The sequence below is a fragment of the Notolepis coatsorum genome, assembly GCF_963971535.1.
Source record: "Notolepis coatsorum genome assembly, chromosome: 15".
Classification (NCBI taxonomy): Eukaryota; Metazoa; Chordata; class Actinopteri; order Aulopiformes; family Paralepididae; genus Notolepis; species Notolepis coatsorum.
The window spans coordinates 79,734,223-79,746,349 of NC_140179.1; the positions used below are offsets into that span (position 1 = coordinate 79,734,223).

General features: G+C 44.7%; 1 protein-coding gene across 1 annotated transcript; it reads left to right on the forward strand.

The window, feature by feature from the left end:
* Positions 1-9,877: 9,877 nt before the first annotated feature.
* On the forward strand, positions 9,878-11,302 carry LOC311242101 (monocarboxylate transporter 10-like; the record flags this gene model as incomplete). Its single annotated transcript, XM_084331052.1, has 1 exon — positions 9,878-11,302. One exon carries the CDS (start codon positions 9,878-9,880, stop codon positions 11,300-11,302), a length of 1,425 nt encoding a protein of 474 aa, XP_084187178.1.
* Positions 11,303-12,127: the final 825 nt, after the last annotated feature.

Below are 12,127 nucleotides of genomic sequence, written 5' to 3' on the forward strand. Positions count from 1 at the left end.
AGTACTCGGATCAGTCAGTACTCGGATCAGTCAGTACTCGGATCAGTCAGTACTCAGATCAGTCAATTCCTAGACCCACCATAAGGTCAGGTGTCGGCTCCCATCGTTCATACCCGGCGAGTACCACAAGGGCCCCGTATGAAGGTAGTAGGTCCTCACGTCTGTCAATTCCTAGACCCACCATAAGGTCAGCTCTCTCACCAGCCCAGGAAGCTATCCTCCAGGAGTACATCCACTCCCTGGAGCTTGAGGAGCTACAGCGTCAGGTACAAGAAGACTACGACGCCAACCTGGAGTGTAAACGTTTACAACGCATAGAGCAAGAAGCACAAGATGCACGGGAACGCCTTGAGCAGGAAGCACAAGATGCACGGGAAGCTAATGTTAAACGCCCGGACAGGCAGAGGCGGCTTAAGAAGAAGGAGAAGGAACTTCAAGTAGCCAAACTGGTCACCTCACTTCAAGAGTCAAAGATGAGGGCTCTTGTACGTGCAGCAGCATCTGAGCCGACCTATCCACCACCTGGACAACAGCACCACGTAGTGGCTCCTGTGCCTCTAGCCCTTCCTACAGTACCACAGTACATGCATCCCCTGCCGGCTAATCCAGCCGCCATCACTCCAGTGATACACCATCCAGCACAGGCGACGCCTCGCCCTGCTGCTCCCCCTGTGTCGCCAACCCAGCTCCCAACATGCCTGGTTCAATTGAGCAACCTACAATCTCACACAGGGCCCCCTGTAGCTACTCACAGTACCCAGAGTCCTACCTATGGTGCGACCATCCCTAGTACTCAACCCAGTACTCAACTCAGTACTCAACCCAGTACTCAACCCAGTACTCAACTCAGTACCCAACCTAGTACTCAACTCAGTACTCAACCTAGTACTCAACTCAGTACCCAACCTAGTACTCAACTCAGTACCCAACCTAGTACTCAACTCAGTACCCAACCTAGTACTCAACTCAGTACCCAACCTAGTACTCAACTCAGTACCCAACCCAGTACTCAACTCAGTACCCAACCTAGTACTCAACTCAGTACCCAACCTAGTACTCAACTCAGTACCCAACCCAGTACTCAACTCAGTACCCAACCTAGTACTCAACTCAGTACCCAACCTAGTACTCAACTCAGTACCCAACCTAGTACTCAACTCAGTACCCAACTCAGTACTCAACTCAGTACCCAACCTAGTACTCAACTCAGTACCCAACCTAGTACTCAGCCTAGTACTCAACCTAGTACTCAGCCTAGTACTCAGCCTAGTACTCAACCTAGTACTCAACCTAGTACTCAGCCTAGTACTCAACATAGCACCCAGCCTAGTACTCAACTCAGTACCCAACCTAGTACTCAACTCAGTACCCAACCTAGTACTCAACTCAGTACCCAACTCAGTACTCAACTCAGTACCCAACCTAGTACTCAACTCAGTACCCAACCTAGTACTCAGCCTAGTACTCAACCTAGTACTCAGCCTAGTACTCAGCCTAGTACCCCTAACTTTCTCACTTTATATGTATATGTTGTGTCTGTCCACTATGTTTGTTAATTTTTTTATCTCCCCCCACCTTATGTAAAGCGACCTTGGGTCCTCTGAAAGGCGCTATATAAAACGAAGTATTATTATTATTATTATTACTCAACCTAGTACTCAACCTAGTACTCAACCTAGTACTCAGCCTAGTACTCAACATAGCACCCAGCCTAGTACTCAACCTAGTACTCAGCCTAGTACTCAATCTAGCACCCAACCTAGTACTCAACCCAGTACTCAGCCTAGTACTCAGCCTAGTACCCAGCCTAGTACCCAACCTAGTACTCAACCTAGTACTCAACCTAGTACTCAACCTAGTACTCAACCTAGTACTCAGCCTAGTACTCAGCCTAGTACTCAACCTAGCACCCAGCCTAGTACTCAACCCAGTACTCGACTAACTCAACCTAGGAACGCTCCCAGTCCTCCGCTCCCTGCCGTTGAAGACCTCTCTTCATGGAAAGATCTCTTCCAAGCAACAGTCAGGTTCCTTCACGGTGCGGCTGATGCCCAGACCACTGATCAGCCTTATGAAGCAGCCGACTTCCTCAACGCTGAGAAGGTCCTCCTTAAACGAACCCAGCTGGACTCATTCCCAGAGGAGATCAAGGCCCTCAAGTCTGACCGACCTCTTCCCCCAGACAGTCGGTTGGGCCCTCTATCTCCGGAGTACGACAAGGCTACATGTCTCCTCAGAGTAGGCCGTAGGCTGCACAGGGCCGAAAACTTGGAGATGGATGACATTCACCCAATAGTCCAAGATTATGATCAAACTCTTCTCCACCCCGGGCCTGAGAGGGTATTCGCTGATCTTCGATCCCGACTCTGGGTCCTACGTGGAAGAGGAGCAATCCGCAAGCATCAGCACACCTGCCGAGAACGTCACGCCAGGCGAGCAAAGCCTGACATGCCTAAAATGGCCGCCCTTCCGCCCTGTCGCCCGCGTCCCTACAAGCCCCCATTCTATTCCACCAGAGTAGACTGTTTTGGGCCATTTCACACCAAGATAGGGCTCCGGAGAGGCAGAAGTGGAGGAAGGACCGCAAGAAAGTTGCTCGGCCAGGTGGCCCTCATCGTTGACCCGCGGCTTCCTCGGGCACTCTGGCAGCCAGGGAAGGTCACTCAGACGTACCCTGGAACTGACGGGCGCATCCGCACCGCAGCTGTCCAGGTGAAGGACAGAACATACCTGCGCCCTGTGTCCCGGCCGGTGCAGCTCCCGAGTCTCCCGGATACAGAGGACCACTGAGACTTTCCTGTTTAGTTCAAAAGGTCTAAGTAGACTTTTGGGTGCGGCTGTGTAGGAAAGCCTGTTAATAGACTACTTTGTTCTGTACCGCCCCTTTAAGAGTTCCTCCCCTTTAACGTGAGCAAGCTGGTCTCAGTGTTATTGTCTGAAGACTACTTTGTTCTGTACCGCCCCTTTAAGAGTTCCTCCCCTTTAACGTGAGCAAGCTGGTCTCCGTGTTACCGTCTAACGACGTGCTGTAGTAGTTTACTCTTGTCCCCTTGGGATAACGTGTGCGTCAATGAATGTGAGTACTGTACCTGCGTTTAGTTCGTTCATTCAGTTTACTACCTTTATAGTGTGTCTCCGCTGTTCTATTCCTGTCGACGTTGTTCCCTCTGTTATTGAAACACTGCGCCGCTAGCTTAGCTACACGTTAGCCAACCTAGGTTCTGCCTGTTAGTGATGCTGCGTGGTAGCTTAGCCGCACGTGAGCTAGCCTAGGATATATAACTCACTCACTACTTCTAGTGAATAGAATGTATCTTACACCTGGTTTACAGTCCACCTACCTATACTGTTTACATGCACTGAAGGAGTAATTCCCTGCATAGGTTATGTAGGTTATATATATATTAAGCCCTAGTTACTAGTTGCACTATACTACTAATGGATATTCTTGTTTATGTACATCACTACTGTGTTATTAATGTATACTGTATTGTATTCCTCTGTAGACAACCACACATGGAAATCTCTCAAATAACAACCAGTAAATGCAGCACGCCTCTGTGTAATTCTTTAATGGGAGTTACAACGCCATAGTGTCCGCCAGCTCTATTAAACGCAACCCGTGGAGGCCCTAGCCCTCCGTTTCAATGTCAATCAATCAATCGCGTACCCCTTAGTTAGCTGCATGTTAGCTCCATGTTAGCTCAGTTAGCTCATGTTAGCTCAGCAGTTAGCTCATGTTAGCTCAGTAGTTAGCTTCATGTTAGCTCCATGTTAGCTCAGCAGTTAGCTTGTTAGCTCAGTAGTTAGCTCCATGTTAGCTCAGTAGTTAGCTCAGTTAGCTCAGCAGTTAGCTTCATGTTAGCTCAGTAGTTAGCTTCATGTTAGCTCAGTAGTTATCAATCAATCAATCAATTGTAGCGCTGGGATAAAGGAGTCGGAGGCGGTGTATCGAAGTTGAACCTAATTCCTTTATTCAACAGCAGCATAACAACAATGTCAACGTAGTCGAATCGATAGGTAGAATGCTCGAGGCAGGAAGTGCTACACACAATATCGTCCGGGGGGAACTACTATTCCCAACAGTTCTGTGTGAATTATGTACAGTCACTACACAATCAATCATGTACCTCTTGCACGGCTGCGGCGCGGCGGCTGGCGTGGCTGAATAACAGTAGCAGTGATCGCCTGCTGCATCCATCGTGTGTATATATATACCGTATTAGTATTAATAGCATATAGCAATAGCAATATATAGCAATAGCAATAGCAATAGCATATAGTATTAATGTGATTGACCAGCATTAATGTGTGCTGCATCTGTGATTAGTGTTGAATGGGGGTCTGAACCGCATCGAACCAAGCGGCGACCTCACGCGCATGCGCGGCGAGCGGCGAGCACCTGGGCGGCGGAAAAGGAAAGCGCATTACCGTACTGGCGTATGGCGAAGAATGCGGAAGCGCTCTTGCACTCTTCGGCTGGGATTAATATAGACGCATCCCTGACGCACGTAGGCCTCCATCGAAGGGAAGAATGGGCAGACAATGCCCGTCTCCCTCACAGGATGACGTTGCCAGAGATGACCTATCAAGTCATCAGGGACAGGTGCAGGCAGAGGCTGCGGCAACGCCACGCCATTAGCGACAGCGTCCCCCATGGAGGGACTCTCAGTTTGGCAGAGCGTATATCACGGTACATGAACACAGGTTTGCCAGAGCGAAAAGCAAACAAAAGCATAGTGTGTTACGTTATAAGCATAGCGAATAGAGACGTATCATTGGTGCGTTTTAGTTTTGGGAGGATAATTTCTGATTGAGTTTGGCTTTATATGGTCATTTGGAAGACGGAAGAGATATGCTTTTGAAGCGGTGCAAACGGGGCCCATCCCAGGAAGACTGCGACCTTGGTGGTGTAGCTACTTTATCAAGCCTGCATATGAATCCTGATTATGATGAATGCCTGCAGTGTTTTTTTTTTTTTTTTATTATTGGTCTTTTTCCCCCTCCATTTTTCCTCCGATTTTCTCCCATCCCAATGTTAGTCGTATGCCAATTCCCAGTCCCTTCCTGGTCGCTGCGCTTTACCCCCCACAGTCAGATCATTTGGGAGAGTGGAGGCTACCACGTGCTTCCTCCGACACACGTCCAGCCAATCACCGCTTCTTTTCACCTGGCAGCGCGGATTCTCATTGAGAGGGCGTAGCGTGTGGGAGGACCACACTATCCCCCTCACGTCCAATCCGCGCTTAGCAGGCGCCCCGACCGAACTGTAGGAGTCGCTGTTTACAACACCACCCCGCCAGCTTCTCCCACCCTCTGATACAGCCAATTGTATCAGTGCAGACGGCCAGCCAAGCTGGTGACAACCCCGGAGCTGTGAGCTGGATTCGAACAGGCGAACCAAGCTCACAGCTCCGGGGCTGGTGACGAACGCAATCTCCGCTCGACCACCTAACCGCCCTGCCTGCAGTGTTTTAACAGTCTTGTAGCGAGCATGACCTTGGTGTCTGGGAGAAATTAGGAGAACTATGAAATTACACTCACAAGTGTAACAGAGTATTTTCTGTTTCCCAAATAATAGATTCTTATCAAACTGGTGAACTACACGCCTGTAGCCCCTAAAGCTGCTAAAATACACATTTTGTTCACTGTTTTGTTTCTAGAAGTAGAGCAGGTTGGAAACCCTAAGTATTACTCTTATAAAGAAAAGAAATACTCTCCCCAAAACCAAGACTTCTCCCCAAGCAGAAACAATTTATGAGTAACACATACCTACTCCCATTATGGGCGGTAAGTGTGTACACAAAGTTAAAACACAGATATACACATTCTCTCCTCAAGTAGATAATGTTTTTTTTTGGGTTATCAATGAATAAAAATGTTTACATGTATTAACTCTAGAATTGTCACAGTTATCTACAATAGCAACGATAAAAAAGTGCCAACCACATATTATTATAATAATTCATCCAGTTTTCTTTTAAGTGTTTTGGTTAATCAGAAAAATGTGTTCACAAAAAAAAATGCATACAAAAAATTATTCTCGTTTATTTTTATAATTATTTTTTTGTATCCTCAAATAAATTCCTCAATTTGAATAAAGTGATTAATCTGATTAAATTAGTCTTTTTTCTTTTATTATTTTGTTAGTGATGTAATCAAGAATAACACTTGGGGGGGGGGGGGAATGTTAATATACGATTGGTAAACACAGTATGTCCGATATTATCGGCCTACCGATATTATCGGCCGATATTGGCATAAAAATGTGATATCGGAAAATATCGGTATCGGTTTTCAAATTATTATAATTTTTTTTACATTTATTTAACCTTTATTTACCCAGGCAAGCAAGTAAGAACAAATTATTATTTTATTTATTGTCAAAGTATGCATAATGTTGTGTTAATTACACGACAAGATATATGTAATGTTAATTACCTGAAATTATTCATTTTTTTGGGGGGGGGGGGGGGGGGGGAACCCTGCATATATCGGTATCGGAAATTAAGAGTTGGACAATATCGGTATATCGGTATCGGTAAAAAAGCTAATATCGAGCATCCCTATACACTTAAAAGAAATTTTGACATGACATAAAACTAGACACACAAGCATTAACAGTAAATATCCACAATAAATCACAGGACTATACATTCCATAATTTGAATCAATATAAATGTAGTTTACGAGATATATACATAATACTTGCAATACAATAGTATTTTATTATTTTTTTTTATTAAAAACAAAGGTTCGAACGTCCGTTCGAAGAACCCTGACGAAGTTTGAATCCCAAAAACAGGTTTCGTGGACAGCCTTACCAAACATATTATTTATATTATTCAAATGACACTCAAACATGTCCGTTGTGATGTCACAGATTATGTCATAATAGAACATTCTAGAACATTTGTGATGTCACAGTATGATGTCATAATAGCACATTCTAGAACATTTGTGATGTCACAGTAGATGTCATAATAGAACATTTGTGTTCTATATATATTCAACAATTCTCTCAAGAAGAAGAAGAAGAAGAAGAAGAAGAAGAAGAAGAAGAAGAAGAAGAAGAAGAAGAAGAAGAAGAAGAAGAAGAAGAAGAAGAAGAAGAAGAAGAAGAAGAAGAAGAAGAAGAAGAAGAAGAAGAAGAAGAAGAAGAAGAAGAAGAAGAAGAAGAAGAAGAAGAAGAAGAAGAAGAAGAAGAAGAAGATCTCATTGTGCATCTTGCGACAAGATAGATAGACTGAAACCTGCATTTGTCAACCAAGGTGCCTTGCCTACCGTTTTGCTGTGGAACGGTGAGTGTCCACAACAGCTAGCTAGCTGTTCTACTTGAATACTGAATGTTAATATTGAATCAGACAATATTGAATACTGAATGTTAATATCAGACCATATTGTATGACAGTGAAGTTATTGAATCTTTTTGTAGTGTCTCTTTTCGGTGTTGCACTTTTTAGAGTAGACGATCCCTGGCTGCGCACTTGCCTCACAGCCGACTGCACATAGAGATCAATATTATTAAATGTACAGCTCCGAGGACGGCTCGTTTAGGTGAAAACAAGGTTGTAGCTCATTGTCTACCTTACTACGATAGGAAAGAGGTGTCCTTTGTGTTTTAAAAACATTTAGCTTAAAAAATGAAGGTTCGAATGTCCGTTCGAAGAACCCTGACAAAGTTTGAATCCCAAAAACAGGCTTCGGGGACGCGTATATGCTAATACCAATGCATTTGTGCGATTTGCTAATCTGATTGGCCACTGACGTTTCTGGTCATGTGACATTTGCGCCCAATAGCGTGACGAGCTGTGTCTTTGCCCATTTCCGCGTTGAACAGCCTGCAAACTACCTGGCGTTCTATCGCCATGCTCTTAAGACAAACTCTAACCTTAACCAACTTCGAAAGAGTGCCTAAGCTTAACCGTTGAAAGAACTTGCCGTCACGCTCTAAGACAAACTCTAACCATAACACTTTCAGTGCCCAGCAGGGGGCGCACGATTTAGTGCTTGAATGCCCACCATCCACTTCAATGTTAGCGTTATCGCTTATCAATGACTCATTTTCCAGTCAACATTGTCCAAGCGGATTGTTTTTTTATCGGTTCATTTCCGTTTTATAGCATCTTGAAAAGCCCTCGTTTTCAAGGAAAATAAAAATATTCCATAATAAACGGAATATTCTAGAATACCCAAAAACGTTCTAATTTTTCGGCCTATTTATGAATTGTTTTCAAATAAACGCTAGATTATCGATAGTATATGTGTACGTATGCACGCTGGGGCCGCAATCTGATATCTGATCTGATATATTTCCTGATCGCTCGCACAGCCAAACAGCCATATGACACATAGGGGAAAAGCTTATATCTCTGTGAAAACAGGTCTGATTATCCTAAGACTGGTAAAATAGATTCCTTACCTGAGATCAGATGGTATCCAAAAAGATTATTCCAATACCTGATCGCCATTCCAAAAATCGATCCTTTTATTGATCCAACCTATACTGTAAAACACAATGACTGGGATCATCTCCGGTTGAGAAGTAAAATGTGGATTCCGGAAAAAAAATTTCTCATCCATTTTCATTGAGTCCATTCCAAAAGAGTGCATTACCATCTTGGAGACGATATGGGGTGCTTTTTTCACATCTGAGCTCCTGATGGGGCTGGTTTCCCAACGGTAGACTCAGTTGATGAAATATGAATTCAGAACGCTAATAAAAAGAAAATCACGCTAATTGTCGTGCTGGGCATTCAGGGGGCGGACTGCTAACACGTGTTATGTCGTGGCTGGCATTCAAAGTGTTAACCAACTTCGAAAGAGTGCCTAAGCTTAACCGTCGAAAGAACTTGCCGTCACACGATTGGTGCACATGTCACATGACCAGAAACGTCAGTGGCCAATCGGATTCGCAAATCGCACAAATGCGTTGGTATTAGCATATAGGCTTCGGGGACAGCCTTACCAAACAGCTTATTTATATTATTCAAATGGACTCAAACATGTTCCGTTGTGATGTCACAGTATGATGTCATAATAGAACATTCTAGAACATTTGTGATGTCACAGTATGTCAATAGAACATTCTAGAACATTTGTGATGGCACAGTATGATGTCATAATAGAACATTCTAGAACATTTGTGATGTCACAGTCTATTGTATTCTAAAATGTGACTATATGGTTTTATATTAACTTAATAAACAAACAAAAACGAAAAATCTACTTATTTCAACGAACATTTCAAACTAAATAACAGATTATGCACATAAAACGCTGAAAACAACCGAAGCAATAATAGTATTTTAATGAGGCTATTATTATTATCATTATTATTTTGCAACAAGTTAGCCCTCTCATAAATAGCACATATAAATGAATAACTAACTTGAACTAACTTAATAGGATTGAAGTGATATTTGGCTTAAAAAATCGGTCGGCAGGCAAAAAAAAAAGATAAAAAAAAAGCCTGACGATGTGCATTGGGCCGCGGCTCTCTGACGCCTTATTTTCTGGGTCCCGGCCTGAAAAGTTTGGGAACCCCTGGTCTATAGCAGCGGAATACGTTTATTTTGTACATTATCTAACGTTAACACAAACCTAAACTAACTTTAGGTTAGTTGTAACGTTAGTTTAGTTTCGTGTTAACGTTAGATAATGTACAAAATAAACGCTTTGCTCCGATAATATGGATGTATGTTGTTATTGTTTGAGCTGTGATTTATTGTTTCATGTATGTGTTTCACAGTTCTCACGGTTCGGATTGAAATAAATCCAATCAGTAATATCAAGAACGTGTTGCTGTCATCATTGCAAGTAGAGGGACTTACAGTGAGAACTTACCTGCTCCAGAAGACAGCACTAGAGAGCAGTGATGGACGAGACGCGCCTAGAAGAAGAGACGGAGGAGAAGAAGGAGAATGGTGGTGAAACCAAGGTACCCGTCCGGGAGCCGGCCACTGGGGCTCCTGAGGAGGCAGCAGAGTTCGTGCCCCCCGAGGGAGGCTGGGGCTGGGTCGTCATGCTGGCTGCCATGTGGTGTGACGGCTCGGTGTTTATGATACAAAACACCTTTGGCATCCTTTTCTTGTCTCTCATCAAAGAATTCGGCACCGAAGATGATGCCAACCAGCGATCCAGAACAGCCTTGGTGGGCTCTCTCTCCATGGGCATGATCTTGTTCTGCTCTCCCATCGCCAGTGTGTTCACAGACATCCTGGGCTGCAGAGTGACAGCAGTGGGCGGGGCCGCCGTGGCCCTGGTGGGCCTCCTGGCCAGCTCCTTTGTCAAGTCCCTCGGTGCCCTGTACTTCACCTATGGCATCGTGTTCGGCTGCGGCTGCTCCTTTGCCTACCAGCCCAGCCTGGTGATCCTCCCCCACTACTTCAAGAAGCGCCTGGGCCTAGTGAGCGGCATCGTGGCGACCGGCTGCAACGTGTTCACCATCATGGTGGCCTTCCTGCTCCCCCTCCTGCTGGACAGCGTGGGTCTCCAGAACACCATGCGTGTCCTCAGCATCTTCCTGTTCGTGCTCATGCTGGCCGGGTTCACCTACACGCCCCTGCGGCCCAACAAGCCCATCGGTGAGATCTTCAACTTCCGCAACATCTGGAGGTCCCTGGGATACCGCATCTGGGTGTTCGGCATACCCGCCGCCCTCTTCGGCTACTTTGTGCCTTACGTTCACCTGATGAAACACGTGGAGGAGCGCTTCGGGACGAACGCCAACAAGGAGGTTCTTCTCATGTGTATCGGCATAACGTCCACAGTGGGCAACCTCATCTTCGGCAGGGTGGCAGACTACGTCCAGGGTGTCAACAAAGTCTATCTACAGGTGTACTCCTTGTTCGTGATCGGCCTGATGTCCATGATGATCCCCCTCTGTCACGTCTTTGGCGGCCTGATCGCCGTGTGCCTGCTGATGGGGCTGTTCGACAGCTGCTTGAGGGGCATCATGGCGCCCATCACCTTTGAGTTGGTGGGCTCCAATGACTTTTCACAGGCCATCGGCTTCATGCTCGGCATAATGTCCGTGCCCATGACCGTGGGACCTCTCATCGCAGGTTACCTGGGAGACAGGTTGGGGAGCTACGACGTGGCCTTCTACCTGGCAGGTATCCCCCCCATCATCGGAGGAGCCGTGCTGTGTCTGATACCCTGGGTGGAGGCGAGGCGCAAGAGGAGTGAGAAGGAGGAGGCTCTCAAGAAAGGAGAGGAGACGACCCAGGAAATGCTAGACTACGAGAAGCCTCAGGGAGACGCACCTTTCAAGGGCGGAGACCCCGAATCTGTCTTATAGGCCAGCGGTTCTCAACTAGGGTGCCGCAGAGAGCTGCCAGGGGTGCCTTGAGATTATTATTATTATTTTTTTTTTTATTATTTTCACCACCATTCTCCTTCTTCTCCTCCGTCTCTTCTTCTTGAAATAAAGGTGTTCTATTTCAATTTCAACCTGATTCAATTGGATCTTTGTTTCCATATGAAGTATCATAAAATGTATCATATGAAATGTATAATTTATTAAATGTATCATAAATATATTAACATTATAGACCAGAACATTACCTCAAGTGACTTTACTTTGCAGTAACATTGGATTTGTCAACAATAATGGGCTTTGGACTAAAGACTTCATTATGTCAATGTTTAATTTTCTTTCATTTAGGACACCTCATACATTTACTGATGTAACTCCCTGACCATGCATGCTATATATACACATGTGGTATTGCTGAATTCAGCACAACCACACCTTTCCGAAGAAGCCATCATCTGTGTTTCTATGACAATCCATGGCAGAGCTACTACAAAGTAAGTGAGAACATTCTGCATAGATATTCCTTTTTTACATTTCTGCTTATTTTAAGTATGTGTACATAGGTATATATTTCCTACATGCATAAAGATATGCACATCCAGGTTTTTCTATTAGGTTAAACAACTGTCTGACTGCTAGCATATCAAAGTTTGAAAGCTATTGGAGCTTGTATTATTAATCTACATGAGTTTATATGTCTCAACTCCCATACGACCAGGCTATATTTTGGTTATTTTTTCCTTTGGGGGTGTATAACAATATCTATCAATTTAACTAGTTTTGCAGTAAAATATTTTTATACAAGAA